At 43.6% G+C, this 19382-nt stretch overlaps 1 protein-coding gene across 1 annotated transcript in view; it reads left to right on the top strand.

Annotated features, from left to right (window-relative positions):
- LOC134351050 (MOB kinase activator 1A) overlaps positions 1-19382 on the top strand; it is a 44078-nt gene that overhangs the window by 12831 nt on the left and 11865 nt on the right. The window contains exons 2-4 of the mRNA XM_063057057.1: positions 4484-4650; positions 6232-6325; positions 19083-19216. Coding sequence (XP_062913127.1) covers positions 4484-4650; positions 6232-6325; positions 19083-19216 — 395 coding nt within the window. The remainder of the gene's footprint in view (positions 1-4483; positions 4651-6231; positions 6326-19082; positions 19217-19382) is intronic.

Raw genomic sequence — 19382 nt, 5'->3', positions numbered from 1 at the left:
GGGTTGGGAGGGTGGTGGATCAGTCATGATGAAATGGCATAGCAGACTCGATGGGCCAAATGGCCTAATTCTGCTCCTCTCGAACAGGCCTTTGACTCATGATGTTTTGCTGACCTTTTAATTGCTCTTAGAGTAGGTTCAATCTTTCCCTTCTACATTGCCCTCCATTTTTCTTTCATCCATGTGCCTATCCAAGAGTCTCTTAAATCGGGGGTCCCCAACCTTTTCTCGCACCACAGACCAGTTTAATATTGACAATATTCTTGCAGACCAGCCAACGGTGGGGGTGGGGGGTGGGTTCAAGTTCAACAGTGCGTGACGGGGAATGAGGAAAAGTTCAGCTGACTCATATCGTTTCATATCGCCAAATCGTATTGTTTCCTCGCAGCCCGGTAACACACGCTTTGTGGCCCAGTGGTTGGGGACCGCTGTCTTAAATGTACCTGATGCTGTCTCTATCACCACCCCGGCAGCAAATTCCACACAAAAAAAAAGAAAAACCTACCTATGACATCCCACCCTCCCATACGTTCCTCTAATCACCTTAAAATTATGCCCCCCCCCCCCCATATTAGCAATTTCTGCTCTGGGATAAAATGTTATAGGATAATATAGATGAACTCATTGATGGCAAACGAGGAGCCTACCTGAGCTAATCCTGTGTAGCCCATATTCTTTTATCCAGCTAATGATCTAAATCTCTTGATATGTTATTATTGTGCATGCTTCAACCACTTCCTCTGGCACTTTGTTCCATATATACACAGTCCTCTGTGTGAAAGAGTTGCAACTCTGGTCCGTTTTACATCTCCTCTCCCCACCCCACCCCCATCACTTTAAACCTATTTAACTTTTGGTTCCCTTTCCCTCAAAAAAAGGCAGCGTGACTCTGCATGCACATAGTCACAGAACAATACATCATGGAAGCAGGCCCTTCCTGTTCTGTACTTGTTTCCCTGTCCCTGGGGAGAAAATCTGTTTGCATTCACTCTATCTCTGCCCCCTCACAATTTTATAAACCTCTAAAAGGTCACCCCTCAGTCTCCTACTGCACTCCAAGGAGTAAAGTCCTAGCCTGCCCATCTTCTCCCTATAACCCATGTCCTTGAGTCCTGCCAACATTTTCGTAAATATTCATGGCAGTGTTTTTCATCTTTCCTCTAACCGGGTAATAGGTGTTATGTTATTACACCCTTTGTTGTGGATTCCAACTTTTTGCCTGCTTCAGCAAGTTTAGAACCTAGAGCTATACAGCACAGGAACAGACCCTTCAGCCCACAGTATTGTGCCGATCTAGCTAAAAAGTAAACCCAAAAACGAATCCCTCCTACCTACACAATGTCCATATCCCTCCATCTTCCTCATTCCGATACCTATCTAAATGTCTCTTAAAAGTCCTCTGATGTATTTGCCTCTACCACCATAGCAGGCAGCACATTCCAGGCATCCACCAGTCAGTGTGGGGGAAAAAAACACTTGCTTCTCACATCCCCTTTGAACCTGCCCCCTCTCACCTTCAGTGCATGCCTTTTGGTATTAGACGTTTCTACCCTGGGGAAAAGGATACTGCCTGCCTACTCTCTCATTGCCTCTCAGAATCTTGTAAACCTCCATCAGGTCTCCCCTCAGCCTCCAGAGAATGTGTAAATGCCCCCTAAACCTTTTAGTGCCTCTGTGTGTGCCTGTGTCTCTTTTTCTTAAATAGTTGGGTTATAGTTATCACCTTCCATTTCTAAGGAACATGTTAGGAAATCTGCGGAACTTTGGGATGTAAACTATAGAGACCTTTGGCTACAGTTAGAATTTCTAGGGATTACAATTTGGGTCATTTCTCAATTCCACCAGTTTCTCATACTTGCCAGGCCCTTGATTGAAGACCTCTGAGGACTGACATAAATATTACTTCATTTGATCTCACTAAGCTCTTGCTTTTTGTGTAAAGTTTTCAGTCTGCTTTTATACCTTTTGCCACTATTTTGTCCTTTATTAATTTTTTTGGTTCTTTTCTGGATTCTAAAATATTCCCATTCATCAACTGTATTGTAATTTTTGTAAGCAATTTTTGTATACCACTGGTTTTAATACTTCTAATTTCCTTAATTAGTCATTGATGAATCGCTTCTCCATTTGTTTTGTTTTGGTCTTTGTGTATATTACGTAAATAATTTCTGCACTGTTTCTTAAATGCCTGTCCACCATCACACTTTCCAGTGTAGCTGCCCACTAAACTAGGGCCAAGGCTCTTCTCTTCTCTTCATATTTGCCTTTGTTTATATCTTAACAGAATTTTATAGGAGCTCCATTGAGAGCAACCTGACGAGTGGCATCTCCATCTGGTATGGGATCAGCAGGGCATCGGACCAGAAGTCCCTACAAAGGACTGTGAGAATGACTGAGAGGATCATAAGGGTATCCCTACCATCCATCGGGGTTATTTATCAGGAGTGCTGCATATGCAGGGCCCTTAGTATTATCAAAGATCCCTCCCTTCCATCCAGCATCTTCTACCATCGGGTAGGAGACTGCGTAAAAGCAGGAGTGATCAGGACAGAAAACAGTTTCTTCCCTCAAGCCATCTATACATTACAATATTCAGTTTATGCTCTTTACTTTGTTTATGCGAAATTCACCTTTATCCTTGCTTTCCTCAGTTATTGTGTTTGATGTGTACTATTGTGCTTTTCACGCTGGTTCAGAGAAACATGTCGTTTGACGGTATACATGTATATAGTTCAATGATAATAAATTTGATTGTAGTGGAACCAGGTGTTTTCAAATTCTACCACCTCTTTTTGCTGCGTGATAGCAAACGTCCAATCCCAGCACCTGAGTGCCATTGCGAAGAAATCATGACAACGCTTCTGCTTTGTTGGAGATTTGTGCTGTTTCAGCATGTCGTCCAAAACATTAACAAACTTCTATAGGTGCAGTGCAGAATATCCTGACTGGTTGCATCGCTGCCTGGTCTGGAAACACCAATGCCTTTGAACAGAAAAGCTGCCAAAGCCCATTCCATCACTGATAAAGCCCCCTCCCTCAATATCGCACATCTGCAAGGAGCGCTGCCACAGAAAAGCAGCCTCCATCATCAAAGACCCCCACTATACAGGCCACGGTGTCTTCTCACTACTACCATCAGACAAGGAGGTACAGGAGCCTTGGGTCCCACACCACCAGGTTCAGGAATAGTTACTACCCTTCAGACGTCAGGCTCCTAAACCAGCATGGATAACCTCACCTCAACTCTGGACTGATACCACAATCTGTGGACTCTACAACTTATTTACTATTATGATTTTGTTTGTATTAGCCCAATTTGTCACTTTTTCACATTGGTTGTTTGTCCGTCTTTGTGTGTAGTTTATCATTGATTCTATTGTATTTCTTTGGTCTACCATGGATGCCTGCAAGAAAATCTCAGGATAGTACATGGTAACACGAGTGTACTTTGTTAATAAATTTACTTTGAACTTTGAAGGCTGCTTTTGATGAACCCTTTTTCAGAGTGCAAAATGAGATCCTGCCTGGTCTTTTTCCCTAGGGTTCGGAGATTGAGGTGGAGGTTATTGTGAGTTTATGGGACTAGGGGAATGTTCGACATGGTGGAGTGTGCTAAAGAGGACAATGATATTCAGTTAAATTATAGGAATAGGCTTCAAGCAGCTATGTCTGTGTTTTTTGCTCTCTCTTTTGAATGTGCTGTGTATGTTTTGCACCATGGCCCCAAAGGAACACTGTTTCGTTCAGCTGTGTTCATTTATGGTTGAATGATATTTAAACTTGAATTTGATTTGATCTGAGTTTGAGGATGTTGGACTGGTGCCTGGTTAGAGGCAGTCTCCTATCAAATAAAATAAACTGCAGAAATATCAGAGCTATGAATATGCCCAGTGATTGTAGCTACTAGGAGCAATGTGGCCTAATGTTCCAGTATTGTAATGCACATGTGACTGATTCTGAGATAGCCTTGTTTATGGCTATCTTGTGAATGGAAATGTTTCATCAAATTTCTGGAGTGGCTAGCCTCCTCCTGGAAATGGTTGCAATTACATCACCCTCTGGATCAGGGGTTCCCAAACTTTTTTTTTAATGCTGTGGACCCACACCCTTAACCCAGGGACCCCAGGTTGGAAACTTCTACTCTAGAAACACAGGATTCTGCCGATGCTGTGAATCCAGATTAACACACACAGAATGCCAGAGGAACTCAAGTCAGGCAACATCTATGGAGAGGAATAAAGAGCCAAATTTTCAGGGTGAGACCCTTCATCGGGGCTGAAATGTCAACTCTTTATTTCTCTCCATAGATGCTGCCCTACTTGCTGAGTTCTGCCAGTATTTTCTGTGTATTACCCTCTAGCAACAAGTATTTTAGCACATTTTTCACTGTTTCCAAGTCCTTCACTCTTTCCTTCTGCTTCCCGTTGGGCAATTTCCTATCCATCTCCTGCATTGGGAATAACTTGTACCAATTTCATTTCAGTGGGAATCGAAGTAATAGAACTTTCAAACCAAAAAAGAACATTCCAGAAGGTTCTCACCAGTATGAGTTGCTAAAGCACGCTGAAGCAACCCTGGGCAGTGGTAATCTTCGTCAGGCTGTTATGTTACCAGAAGGCGAGGATCTTAATGAATGGATTGCCGTCAATAGTAAGTTTGGCAAATTTGTATTTTTGTCTCCAACTAATCTACAGTAACATTACCTAACTTGTGTGCATAATTCTTTTGTACAATATGAGATGTAACTGTACCATTGCAGATTATCTTCTCAGCTGCCAGGGCCCTAAGCTTTGGAATACTCTGCTGCCTGTATAATATTTCATGATATTGTCATGTTAGAGGCAATTGCAAGGCTACAGGGGAATGGGACTGATAGGATTGTTCTGCTGGAAGCTAGTATGGATCCAGTGGGCAGAATGGCCTTCAGTGCCATAATAAGTTAAGATTGCAAATACAGTTTGAAGAAATATGAACAAAGTATTGTTCATTTCTTTCTACATTATGAACTTTAATTTTTTTGGCTTGTACTATTGAGTGTGCCCCAAATTACGAGTTGAAAAACCAGCTCTTTCCAGGATTTGATTTTTTTTTATATAAAGTGTTTGGTTGTTTGAAACATCATGGGCTTAGAGTTCACCTTTGCTGAGAGAATGGGCTAAAGACCCAGCACTGGTATGCTTTGATTGTAAGCCTGATGTAGCTCTGCAATACTGTGCTGCCTGTGCAGTATAATATTTCCCAAATGTGGACTGAGTGCCCAATGATTGATCAAGTATTCCTGATCAATTCTGTGGCAAATTCTCGATACAGTGTTTTAAAGACACTTGTACTTGTTTTCCTGGAAGAGCCCTTCTGCTCACCTTGTCCATGCAGACCATCTGTACTAATCACATTTCCCACCATTTACTTGATCCATGGCCTTCCCTCCTAGCTTTGATTTTTTTTCTGTTGATTTGAGTGTTTGTACAACTTGTATTGAAACGTCTTGTTGAAACAAAGTGGAATATGGTTCCATCTTAAACTGGGCTTCCAAATTGTATTCCTTTTTGGGCTTGTATCACTGAAAGCACCAAAAGTGTTTACAGAAATGAGTATTTTTCTTCCCCCGCCCCCCCCCCCGTTTCTCTGTTCCCTTTTCCGCTTTGCTCCCCGATGGTACAATAGTATAGTGTTATAATGCTCTACAGCACCAGCAATTGGAAGGTTGGCATTCAATTCTTGCTACTGTCTGTAAGGAGTTTGTACATTCTCCCCATGATTGCGTTGCTTTCCTCCAGGTGCTCTGGTTTTCTCCCACGTCGCACAAAGACGCGGGTCAGAGTTAGTAAGTTGTGGGCATTCTATGTTGGTGCTGGATGAATGGCAAACTTGTGGCTTCCCCCCAGCACATCAATGATGCAGACGCTGTATGTTTCAATGTACAAGTGACAAAGTTAATTTTATCTTAATTTATAAAGCTAATCTTTAACTTTCATTCCCCCACAAAATAAAATACTGAATTATTTTGGAAGTATAAAATTGACATGTCTGGGAATTAAATGGTTAGTTTGCCAAACATGAGATTCATTTTTGGTGTTTAGATCCTTGTTGCTTTAGGTAAAGTTTTATAACAACATGGGGAACATTTCCTGTGGTTGTTTTAAGCTGGAGGCTGCTGTTAACAGTACATTTTAAATATTAATTTAGTGACCTGAGGGTTATCATAAAAATGACATTGTTATTTCTTTTCAGCTGTGGACTTCTTCAACCAAATCAACATGTTATATGGAACAATAACAGAGTTTTGTACGGAGCAAAGCTGCCCTGTTATGTCAGCAGGACCAAGGTAGGCTGAAATGCTGTATATTTTATAGTAAAATTTTTATGAAGTTGCTGAATGGCAAGACAAATGACTTAATGGGGAAATATTAAAAGATGAAAGTGAATTTATTATCAAGGTGCATAGTATACGTTACCATATACAACCTTGAGAATCATTTTCTTGCAAGCTTTTACAGAAGAAATTAAAGAAATAAATGTTCAAAGTACATTTATTATCAAAGTGTGTATACTATATACATCCTTGAGATTCATCTCCTTACAATAGAACCCATTTTAAACAAACACCCAATGAGCAGGGGTAAAAAAACAAATCGTGCAAACAATAAAAGTAAGCTAATAACATTCAGAACTGAAGTTCACAAAGGTGAGTCCACAACCTCTAAGTCAGTTATCACTGCAGCCGATTCAGGAGCCTGTTAATTGCAGGCCACGGCCTCAGTTCAGCGCAGAGACAGGTAAACCTTGAGAGCAGCGAGCTGAATAACAGCCCATCTCTCGCCTTCGGTCCCGACACCCTGACCTTCTCAATCTGGCCTGGCACTTGAATCGGCCAAAGCTAGGGCCCTTTCTTGCTCTTGGCTCCAGGCCCTGCTGCTTTGATGTGCCCTTCGGCGTAGGGCCTGCTGCCTCGATTTGGCCAGTATCTGAACTTTTCAATTCAGCCTGGTGCTTATATCAGTCAAACCTCGAATTTTTTCCTCTGACTCGGGCCTTGGTTCTACTGCATCGAGTTGCCTCCAAGTGCACTCCAGCTATGGCCAAGCATTGGCTTCTTCCCCTGCTGTTGTGTCCGGGCCCTGCTGTCTCAGTTCGGACTGTACACGCCATGCTACAACTGTCCTGCACCTTTGAGATTTCAGCTCACACCACAGAAATGCCAGGTTACAGGCAGTTCAAAAGCTTAACTCCGAAAGGGAAGTTACAGGCTATTGATTGCAGTGATTGAAGTACTACAGAATCTGTGGAAAAACCACACAAAGACTGACAAGCCAATGTGTAAAAGAAATCAAATTGAGCAAGTTGAAAGAAAAATAATAATTAATACTGAGAACATGAGTTGTCAGAGTCCTCAAGTGATTCTGTAGGTTGTAGAATCAGTTCAGAGTTGCGATCAGTGAAGTTGTCCACACTGCCTGATGGTTGAAGGGTAATGTGTATTCCTGAATCTGGTGTGTGGGACTTTAGGCTTTTGTAGCTCCTAACCAATAGTAGCAAGAAGAAAGCATGTACTGAATGATGGGAGTCTTTGATCAATGCTACTTTCTTGTGGCAGCGTTCCATGTAAATATAGTCAATGCTGGGGAGAGTTTTGCACTGATGGTCTGGGTTGTATCCATCACTTTTGGTAGCCTTTTCCAGTCCTGGGTGTTGGTTCTTCCATACCAGGCTGTGGTGCAGCCAGTTAAGATGCTGTGCATCTATCGAGGTGGTATGCCGAATCGAGTTTGCAGTAAATGTTTTCCTGGAGTCGATGTAGTATAATTTCACTGAGTGTTTGGTATGAGGGATTGAACTGTCAGGAATGTTAGTGTCATTGTTCTAAACTTGAGGGAATGTAGACCAGTAAGCAATTTTATGGAAGCATGGGGGATTTTGAATGCAGTGACAGGATGTGTGCAGAGAGCAACACGCGCAATGTTGGGTGAACTCAGCAAGCCAGGCAGCATCTATGGAAAAGAGTATGGTTGACATTTCGGGCCAAGACCCTTTAGCAGGAGTAAGAGAGATGAGGAGTCAGAGTTAGGAGGTGGACGGAGAGGAGAGAGAAACACAAGGTGATTGGTGAAACTGGTAAAGAGGAAGGGTAAAGAGTTGGGATGTTGATTGGTGAAAGAGATACAGTTCTGGAGAAGGGGGAATCTAATAGAGAACAGAAGGCCATGGAAGAAAGAAAAGGAAGGAGCACCAGAGGGAGGCGATGGGCAGGCAAGGAGTGAGGAATGGTGAAGGGGGAGGGGCCATTACTGGAAGTTTGAGAAATCGCTGTTCATGTGCAACGGGTCTGTTCCTCTCTCGCTGGAGAGTTTGGAGCTAAAAGGTCCGGATCTCCAGCTAAGAGATTGGCCCTACAGATTGGGGCGGCACAGTAGCATAACCCCATTACAGTGCCATCAACCCAGATTCATTTCTCAATACTGTTTGTACGTCACCGCAGGGGTCATCAGGTGTAAGAGTGTGGCACAGGTTCACTGGGCAGGAAGGTGCTCTTACTCTGCGGTATGTCCAACTATGAATAAATCGCCAAAAAGCAGAAATTAATTGTTTGGAGCTTACTTTTAGAGAGCTGTGGCTGCTGGATTTCTGAATAATAAGAAAGGCAAAAATGAATACAGTTTATTTTTTGTAGTAGTCACAGTGATCATAAAGGTCTTGGATTAATTTGTTATTTGCAGTATCGTATGATGTAGGTGATCATTGTCTTTCCATGACCATGATTCTTGTCAAATTTTTCTACGGAAGTGGTTTGCCATTCTTCTGGGCAGTGTCTTTACAAGATGGGTGACCCCAGCCATTATCAATACTCTTCAGAGATTGTCTGCCTGGTGTCAGTGTTTGCATAACCAGGACTTGTGATCTGCACCGGCTGCTCGTACGACCGTCCACCACCTGCTCTCATGGCTTCACATGACCCTGATCAGGGGTTGGGGGGGTGGGGTGTGCTAAACCGGTGCTACACCTTGCCCAAGGGTAACCTACAGACTAGCAGAGGGAAGGAGCGCCTTGCACTTTGGTAGAAATGTGTCTCTACCCCACCACCTGGTCTAGGATTAGCCACGATACAGTATAGCTGGGTGACCTGGAAGTGTGCACTCAGTAACCAGTTTATCAGATGCCACCTAAAAATAGTAAAGTGGCCACCGAATGGATGTTTGTGGTCTTCTGCTACAGTAGTTCATACACTCGAAGGTTCGATGTGTAGTGTATGTGTGGTTATTTGAGTTGCTGTTGCCTTCCTGTCAGCCTGAACCAGTCTAGCAATTTTCCTCTGACGTCTCTCATTTACAAAGCATTTTTATCCGCAACACTGCTACTCACTGGATTTTTTTTGCTTTCGTCACCGTTCTCTGTACATTCCAGAAACTGACGTGCATGAAAATCCCAGGAGATCCGCAGTTTCTGAGACATTCAAACCACTCTGCCTGGCACCAACAAACAATCCATATTGAAAGTCACTTAGATCATGTTTCTTCCTCATTCTGCTGTTTGGTCTGAACAACAACTGAACCTCTTGACCATGTCTGCATGGTTTTATGCATTGAGTTGCTACCACATGATTTGACTAGCTAGATATTTGCATTAATGAGCAGGTGTACATGTGGCTGTTGGCTGTATTTTCTCCTGTGCTCACAGATATCTTTAGGAAACCTACAATTAAACTTGGGTAGAAAGAAATGAAACCTTAGATTTGATATTTCATTAGTTTTGAAAGGATATTTAAGAACAAAGTGATGGAAATGCTTAGCTGAACGAGCAGCAGTCATGGAGAGAGAAACAGAGTTAACATTTCTGGTCAATGATCCTTCAGCAGTTCTGAAATTCAAACACTTCACCGATGTTACCTGACCTGTTGAGCATTCTTTGCACTTTGTTCCAGGTTTCCAGCCTCTGCAGTTTCTTTTTTTTTTGCCTTTTTATTTTAGTTGGTTTGTCATCAATGCGTATAGGGCAGAAACTGCTCAGTTGTAATTAAGGGGGTTACTAACAAAGTTTATTCTTGTATCTGAAGTGAATTTGTGGTAATATATATAACATATAACAATTACAGCACAGAAACAGGCCATCTCGGCCCTTCTAGTCCGTGCCAAATGCTTACTCTCACCTAGGCCCAGCTACCTGCACTCAGCCCATAACCCTCCATTCCTTTCCTGTCCATATAGCTATCCAAACTAACTTTAAATGACAACATCAAACCTGCCTCAACCACTTCTGCTGGAAGCTCGTTCCACACAGCTACCACTGTCTGAGTAAAGAAGTTCCCCCTCGTGTTACCCCTAAAATTTTGTCCCTTAACTCTCAACTCATGTCCTCTTGTTTGAATCTCCCCTACTCTCAATGGAAAAAGCCTATCCACGTCAATGCACACTAAAATTCTAAAGCAAGGAGTATTTTCCACTTCCAACTTGATACTACAAGTTTCAATCCTAATTCAAAGTTCGAAGTCAATTTATTATCAATGTACTTGGTCACCCTGTGATTCGTTTTCTTGCAGGGATACTCAATAAATCTAATAACCATAATAGCATCAATGGAAGAATGTACCAATAGGACAGATAACCAGTGTGCAAATACTAAAAGAAATAATAGTAAATAAATAAGCAATAAGTTATTGAGGACATGAGATGAAAGTCCTTGAAAGTGTATTCATAGGTTGTGGGAAGTATGTAGTAATAGGGCAAGTGACAGTATCCCCTTTTGGTTCAAGAGCCTGATGGTTGAGTGGCAGTAACTGTTCCTGAACCTGGTGGTGAGTCCTGAGGCTCCTGTACCACCTTCCTGATGGCAGCAGCGACAAGAGAGCATGACTTGGTTGGTGGGGTTTCCTAATGATGGATGCTGCTGTAGATGTGCTCAATGGGGGGGAGGGTTTTACCCGTGATGGACTGGGCCTTGTCCATTACTTTTTGAAGGATTTTTGGTTCAAAGCATTCATTGGTGTTTTTCTAGCAGGCTGTAATGCAGTCAGTCAATATACTCTCCATCACACATCTATAGAAGTTTGTCAAAGTTTTAAATCTTATGCCAAATCTTTGCAAACTCCTAAGGGCGCTGCTGTGCTTTCTTCATAATTACACCGAAATGACTTATCCATGCTCTTTACCTTTTTTTAAAAAAAAACTGTCACATTTACATCAAAACATACAATTAAGTGCATCTACAAAGGAGAAAATCTGCAGATGCTGGAAATCCAAGCAACACACAACATGCTGGAGGAACTCGGCAGGGCAGGCAGCATCTATGGAAAAGAGTCGACATTTCGAGCAGAGACTGCTCTCTTCTCGCTGCTGCCATTAGGAAGGGTGTAAAGGAGCCTTAGGTTTCACACCACTACGTTCAGGAGCAGTTATTACCCTAAAATTATTAGGCTCTTGAACCAACATTCACTCACCTCAGCTCTGAACCGATTCCACAGCCTTTGGATTCACTCTTCAGGACTCTACAACTCGTGTTCTCAGTATTATTTATTTACTGTATAATTTTATTTGTGCAGTTTCTTCTGTACATTAGTTGTTCAGTTTGTGTGTGCTTTACATTGATTCTATTGTGTTTTTGTTCTAGTGTGAATTCTTGTAAGAAAATTAATGTCGTGTAGTATATAATCTCATATACGTACTTTGATAATAAAATTACTTTGAGAAGTGCAGGCTGCACGTAGTTAGGGACCAGCAGTATGGGGAAGACAGTGCAGGCTTCTCTGGGGACGGGGTGCTGATCTTTCAGGGTACAGCAACAGCCAGATCAGTGGCACTGTGGCTGTCTCTGAGGCTCAGTAGGGAAGAGTGAGGTCAGGCAGAGCAATACTGATGGGAGACTCAGTAGTTGGGGAAACACACAGGAGATTCTGTGACTGCAAAAGACGTTAGGATAGTCTGTTGCCTTCTGGGTGCCATGGCTGAGGATATCTCAGAGTGGCTGTAGAACACCTTGAAGAGGGAGGGTGAGGAGTCAGCATTCGTGGTGCACATTGGTAGAAAGGAAGGGGTCTAGAATAGTGAATGTAAGGAGTAAGGAAATGGGCTGGAAAAGCAGTCTCAAAGGTAGTAGTTGCTGGACTACTGTCAGTGCTACTTGTTGGTCAGTGCAAGAACAGTAGAACAGAGAAACTGATGTAGAGGGTTAGGGTTGCAGGTTTCTGGATCATAGGGAGCTAGGAAGGGAGTTGAGAAAAAGGACCGCAAAGGTAGTAATCTCGGGATTACTGCCTGTGCCACGCGACAGTGAGAGTAGGAATGCGATGAGGTGGAGGATAAATGCGTGGCTGAGGGATTGGAGCAGGGGGCAGGGATTCAAGTTTTTGGATCATTGGGACCTCTTTTGGCGCAGGCGTGACCTGTACAAAAAGGACGGGTTACACTTGAATCCTAGGGGGACCAATATCCTGGCAGGGAGATTAGCGGGGGCTACTGAGGTGACTTTAAACTAGAATGGTTGGGGGGTGGGAATCAAATTGAAGAGGCTAGGTGTGAGGAGGTTCGTTCACAACAGAGGGATGGGAACCAGTGCAGAGAGACAGGGGTGTAAAGTGAGGGTAGAAGCAAAAAGTACAAAGGAGAAAAGTAAAAGTGGCAGGCCGACAAATCCAGGGCAAGCATTAAAAAGGGCCACTTTTCAACATAATTGTATAAGGGCTAAGAGAGTTGTAAAAGAGCGCCTGAAGGCTTTATGTGTCAATGCAAGGAGCATTCGTAATAAGGTGGATGAATTGAAAGTGCAGATTGTTATTAATGATTATGATATAGTTGGGATCACAGAGACATGGCTCCAGGGTGACCAGGGATGGGAGCTCATCGTTCAGGGATATTCAATATTCAGGAGGGATAGACATGAAGGAAGGGGAGGTGGGGTGGCGTTGCTGGTTAAAGAAGAGATTAACGCAATAGAAAGGAAGGACATAAGCCGGGAAGATGTGGAATCGATATGGGTAGAGCTGCGTAACACCAAGGGGCAGAAGACGCTGGTGGGAGTTGTGTACAGGCCACCTAACAGTAGTAGTGAGGTCGGAGATGGTATTAAACAGGAAATTAGAAATGTGTGCAATAAAGGAACAGCAGTTATAATGGGTGACTTCAATCTACATGTAGACTGGGTGAACCAAATTGGTAAAGGTGCTGAGGAAGAGGATTTCTTGGAATGTATGCGGGGTGGTTTTTTGAACCAACATGTCGAGGAACCAACTAGAGAGCAGGCTATTCTGGACTGGGTTTTGAGCAATGAGGAAGGGTTAATTAGCGATCTTGTCGTGACAGGCCCCTTGGGTAAGAGTGACCATAATATGGTGGAATTCTTCATTAAGATGGAGAGTGAATTAGCTAAGATAGACTGGCAAATGACACTTAAAGGATTGACGGTGGATATGCAATGGCAAGCATTTAAAGCATGGATGAACTACAACAATTGTTCATCCCAGTTTGGCAAAAGAATAAATCAAGGAAGGTAGTGCACCCGTGGCTGACAAGAGAAATTAGGGATAGTATCAATTCCAAAGAAGAAGCATACAAATTAGCCAGAAAAAGTGGCTCACCTGAGGACTGGGAGAAATTCAGAGTTCAGCAGAGGAGGACAAAGGGCTTAATTAGGAAGGGGAAAAAAGATTATGAGAGAAAACTGGCAGGGAACATAAAAACGGACTGTAAAAGCTTTTATAGATATGTAAAAAGGAAAAGACTGGTAAAGACAAATGTAGGTCCCCTGCAGACAGAAACAGGTGAATTGATTATGGGGAGCAAGGACATGGCAGACCAATTGAATAATTACTTTGGTTCTGTCTTCACTAAGGAGGACATAAATAATCTTCCAGAAATAGTAAGGGACAGAGGGTCCAGTGAGATGGAGGAACTGAGCGAAATACATGTTAGTAGGGAAGTGGTGTTAGGTAAATTGAAGGGATTGAAGGCAGATAAATCCCCAGGGCCAGATGGTCTGCATCCTAGAGTGCTTAAAGAAGTAGCCCAAGAAATAGTGGATGCATTAGTGATAATTTTTCAAAACTCGTTAGATGCTGGACTAGTTCCTGAGGATTGGAGGGTGGCTAATGTAACCCCAGTTTTTAAAAAAGGAGGGAGAGAGAAACCGGGGAATTATAGACCGGTTAGCCTAACGTCGGTGGTGGGGAAACTGCTGGAGTCAGTTATCAAGGATGTGATAACAGCACATTTGGAAAGCGGTGAAATGATCGGACAAAGTCAGCATGGATTTGTGAAAGGAAAATCATGTCTGACGAATCTCATAGAATTTTTTGAGGATGTAACTAGTAGAGTGGATAGGGGAGAACCAGTGGATGTGGTATATTTGGATTTTCAAAAGGCTTTTGACAAGGTCCCACACAGGAGATTAGTGTGCAAACTTAAAGCACACGGTATTGGGGGTAAGGTATTGGTGTGGGTGGAGAATTGGTTAGCAGACAGGAAACAAAGAGTGGGAATAAACGGGACCTTTTCAGAATGGCAGGCGGTGACTAGTGGGGTACCACAAGGCTCAGTGCTGGGACCCCAGTTGTTTACAATATATATTAATAACTTGGATGAGGGAATTAAATGCAGCATCTCCAAGTTTGCGGATGACACGAAGCTGGGTGGCAGTGTTAGCAGTGAGGAGGATGCTAAGAGGATGCAGGGTGACTTGGATAGGTTGGGTGAGTGGGTAAATTCATGGCAGATGCAATTTAATGTGGATAAATGTGAAGTTATCCACTTTGGTGGCAAAAATAGGAAAACAGATTATTATCTGAATGGTGGCCGATTAGGAAAAGGGGAGGTGCAACGAGACCTGGGTGTCATTATACACCAGTCATTGAAAGTGGGCATGCAGGTACAGCAGGCGGTGAAAAAGGCGAATGGTATGCTGGCATTTATAGCGAGAGGATTCGACAGGGAGGTACTACTGCAGTTGTACAAGGCCTTGATGAGACCACACCTGGAGTATTGTGTGCAGTTTTGGTCCCCTAATCTGAGAAAAGACATCTTTGCCATTGAGGGAGTACAAAGAAGGTTCACCAGATTGATTCCTGGGATGGCAGGACTTTCATATGAAGAAAGACTGGATGAATTGGGCTTGTACTCGTTGGAATTTAGAAGATTGAGGGGGGATCTGATTGAAACGTATAAGATCCTAAAGGGATTGGACAGGCTAGATGCAGGAAGATTGTTCCCGATGTTGGGGAAGTCCAGAACGAGGGGTCACAGTTTGAGGATAGAGGGGAAGCCTTTTAGGACCGAGATTAGGAAAAACTTCTTCACACAGAGAGTGGTGAATCTGTGGAATTCTCTGCCACAGGAAACTGTTGAGGCCAGTTCATTGGCTATATTTAGGAGGCAGTTAGATATGGCCCTTGTGGCTACGGGGGTCAGGGGGTATGGAGGGAAGGCTGGGGCAGGGTTCTGAGTTGGATGATCAGCCATGATCATAATAAATGGCGGTGCAGGCTCGAAGGGCCGAATGACCTACTCCTGCACCTATTTTCTATGTTTCTATAAGAATCTCGTCTGGGGCAAGAGTGACCAGAAGAATAGGTTGCACCTTAGCCAATATCCTGGTTAGGTTCAATGGTGCTGCTCAGGAGGGTTTAAATTAGTTTGGCAGGTGGGTGGGAAACAGAGCACAAAAACATAAGAAATAGGAGCAGGACTAAGACATCTGGCTGTCGAGCCTGCTCCACCATTCAATAAGATCATGGCTGATTTGGCCATGGACTCATGTCCACCTACCTGCCTTTTCCCCATAACCTTTAATTCCCCTACTATGCAAAAATCTGTCCAACCTTGTCTTAAATATATTTACTGAGGTAGCCTTCACTGCTTCATTGGGCAGGGAATTCCACAGATTCACCACTCTGGGAAAAGCAGTTCCTCCTCATCTCCATCCTAAATCTACTTCCTTGAGTCTTGAGGCTATGTCCCCTAGTTCTAGTCTGACCTATCAGTGGAAACAACTTTCCTGCCTCTATCTTGTCTATTCCTTTCATAATTTTGTATGTTTCTATAAGATCTCCTCTCATTCTTCTGAATTCCAGTGAGTACAGTCCCAGGCAACTCGATCTCTTCTCATAGTCTAACCCCTCATCTCTGAAATGAACCCGATGAACCTCCTCTGTACTGCCTCCAAAGCAGTTATATCCTTCCTCAAGTAAGGAGACCAGAACTGCATGCAGTTCTCCAGGTGCAGCCTCACCAGTACCACATACAGTTGTAGCATAACCTCACTGCTCTTAAATTCAATCCCTCTAGCAATGAAGGCCAACATTCCACTTGCCTTATTGAACAGCAGCATGCTGTAATTTATTACCATTTAAATAATAATGTGCTCTTTCATTTTTTTCTTCCACACTTACCAACATTGTACTCCATCTGCCAGACCCCTGTTGACTCGTTTGTCTATTATCTCTGCAGACTCTCCGTATCCTCTGCACAGTTTGCTTTTCCATTCAGTTTAGTATTATCAGCAAGCTTAGATACACTACACTTGGTCCCCTCCTCCAGATCATTAATGTATATCGCGAACAGTTGCGGCCCTGCGCACACCGCTCACGACTGGTTGCCACTGTGTTATTTTCCACACACATTAAATTATAGCAACTTCTCTTTATTAAGGCAGGTAATACTGCTGCACCACAGTTCATCTCCTCACTAACTTTCAGTTCCCTCGTTCTGACCACCTCATTTTCACCATGGATGTCCAGTGCCTAACCCAACCTGCAGTCCACAAACCACGTGGTTAATGGTAAGGGTCCATGGCATACATAAGGTTGGGAACCCCTGCTATACACTTTATCTCCCATCAAGAAGGCTTTAAAGCTGCCCACTTCCTTTTCAATAAAAGAATCAACCAGTTCCTCTCCACTGCCACCCTCCTCTGATTAGCAAAACTGGTCCTTGCCATCAACAATTTTTCCTTCAGCTCCTCCCACTTTCTCCAGACTTGAAGGGTAGCTATGGGCCCCAGCTATGCCTGCTTTTTGGTGGTTACATAGAACAGTCCATGTTCCAAGCCTTTCCCAGTAGTGCTTTGCCTCCAACTTCTGCGCTGCTCTTAAATTCACTTTGTCCATTTTTGGCACTTCCCTCCACTTCTCGATCGCTCTGTTTCCATCTCTGGAGACGAACTGTCGGCCGATATCTTTTATAAACCCACTGATTCCCATAGGTACCTTGATTATAACTCTTCCAACCCTCTCTCCTGTAAAATGCTATTCTCTTCTCTTCTCTGCTGTATCTGTTCCGAGGATGTGGCTTTCCTTTCCAGGACATCAGAGATATCCTTCAAAGAGCAGGGTTTCCCTCCTTCCACCATTGATGCTGCATTACCCGCGTCTCTTCCATTTCCCGAATATCCCAATCAGTGTTGGAGCTCCTCTTGTTCTCCACAATTTTTGTCATTTCCAAAGGAGTCTTACTAACAAACATACCTCTTTTTCTTTTATTTTCCCCTCACCGCGCTCACCCCCATACCTTGTGCAGGGATCACTCCCTCTGTGATTCCCTTGTCCACTCGTCCCTCCTCACTAATCTCTCTCCTGGCACATCTCTACAAGTAGCTAAAGTGCTACACCTGCCATGCATCTCCTCCCTCACCTTTTATTCAATGCCTCAAACAGTCCTTCCAGTTGAGACAACACTTCACCTGCAATTCTGCTGGGATTGACTATCGTGACCTGTGCTCCCGATGCAGCCTCTGCATCGTAAATTGAGGGGAAACCTTCATCGAGCACCTCCACTTCATCCCCCAAAAGTAGAGCTTCCTGGAGGCCAATTTAATTTCAATTCCCATTCCGTCACATTGATTCGTGGCCTCATCTTGTGCCACGATGAGGCCACCCTCAGGATGGAGGAACAGCACCTTGTATTATGTCTGGGTAGCTCCCAACCTGACCAGAGGGCTTAAAAGGAGGATTTTCATAGCAGTCATCGAGTCCATTCTCACGTACGGATGCGAGATGTGGACACTCGCCAAGATGATGCGAAAGCCTCTAGATGGTGCTATACACGAATGCTCCAGATGGCTCTTGACGTAAGTTGGCAACAACACATGACGAACGTCGAGCTCTATAACGATCTACCGATGCTCACCACTAAAATCAAGGCGAGAAGACTGCAACTAACAGGGCACTGTCTACGTCACCTTGAGCTACCTGCCAGCCTAGTCATCATATGGGAGCCCAAGCATGGGAGGATGAACCCTGGGCGCCCTCCCAAGACTATGGTCAACACACTCCTAGAAGACAGCAGCGCAGCTAATGTAGATGAACTGAACACACTGATGAGGGAGAGGGAGAAGTGGAGAGTCCGTCATCATGCCCGACGCCGGCTCCCTAGGCCTGAGTCGACATCGTAGTAGCTCCCAACCTGATGGCATGAATATTGATTTCTCCTTCTGGGGGGGTGGGGGGTGGTGGGAGGTAATTCCCTACCCACAGCTTCTTCTGTTCCCCACTCTGGCCTCTTACCTGCCCCTGGGTTCTCCCCTTCCCTTTCTCCAATGGTCCACTCTGTTCTACCACTCTTATCAGATTCCTTCCTCTCTTGCCTAATTACCTTTTCCACTCACCTGGCTTCACCTGTAACCTCCTAGTGATCCTCCTTCCCTTCCTCCCGCCTTTTTATTCTGGTACCTTCCCCCTTCCTTTCCAGTCCTGAAGTAGGGTCTCCGCCTGAAGCGTTAGCTGTTTATTCATTTCCACAAATGCAACTTGACCTGCTGAGTTCCAGCATTTTGTGTGTACAGCGTCAGTGACCCAGGTTTAGTCCTGACCTGAGTCCCTAAGCTATTTGGGTTGCTAAAGGTTCCCTGCTTGGTAGGGTAATTAGTTGCTGTAAATTATCTCTCGTGTAGGTGGTTGCTAGAATAATCGGTGTGGAATTGATGGGATTGTATTGAGAGCTGGAATGGAATCATTTGGCTTCCTTCCATGTTATCAGAAAATATGACAACATTTAAAATGGACTGGCAGTTCTAGCTAACTAATTATAGGTTGCATCCTAAAAGTTAAATAGTTATTGTAGTTTCGCTGCTAATGCATTGTTTTGCTTCTTCCCATTTCTGCCATTAAGATACGAATACCACTGGGCTGATGGCACAAACATTAAAAAGCCAATCAAATGTTCGGCTCCAAAGTATATTGATTACCTTATGACATGGGTACAGGACCAGCTTGATGACGAGACCCTATTTCCTTCAAAAATAGGTAAGCCATTTTGTTGTTATCTGCTTTGGAATTTAATGGTGTGTATTGTAAGTAAGATTATAATCTATTGTAGAAGCTAAAATACTACAAGTACTCATTAGATCATACATTCTATGGAGAGCGCGGCCTCTTTTTTTATTATTGGGTTTCTTTGTTTTGTGATCGC

This window comes from Mobula hypostoma, chromosome 8, assembly GCF_963921235.1.
Source record: "Mobula hypostoma chromosome 8, sMobHyp1.1, whole genome shotgun sequence".
NCBI lineage: Eukaryota > Metazoa > Chordata > Chondrichthyes > Myliobatiformes > Myliobatidae > Mobula > Mobula hypostoma.
Note: the sequence above shows the minus strand (reverse complement) of the source record. Positions and strands in the feature narration are given on the sequence as shown.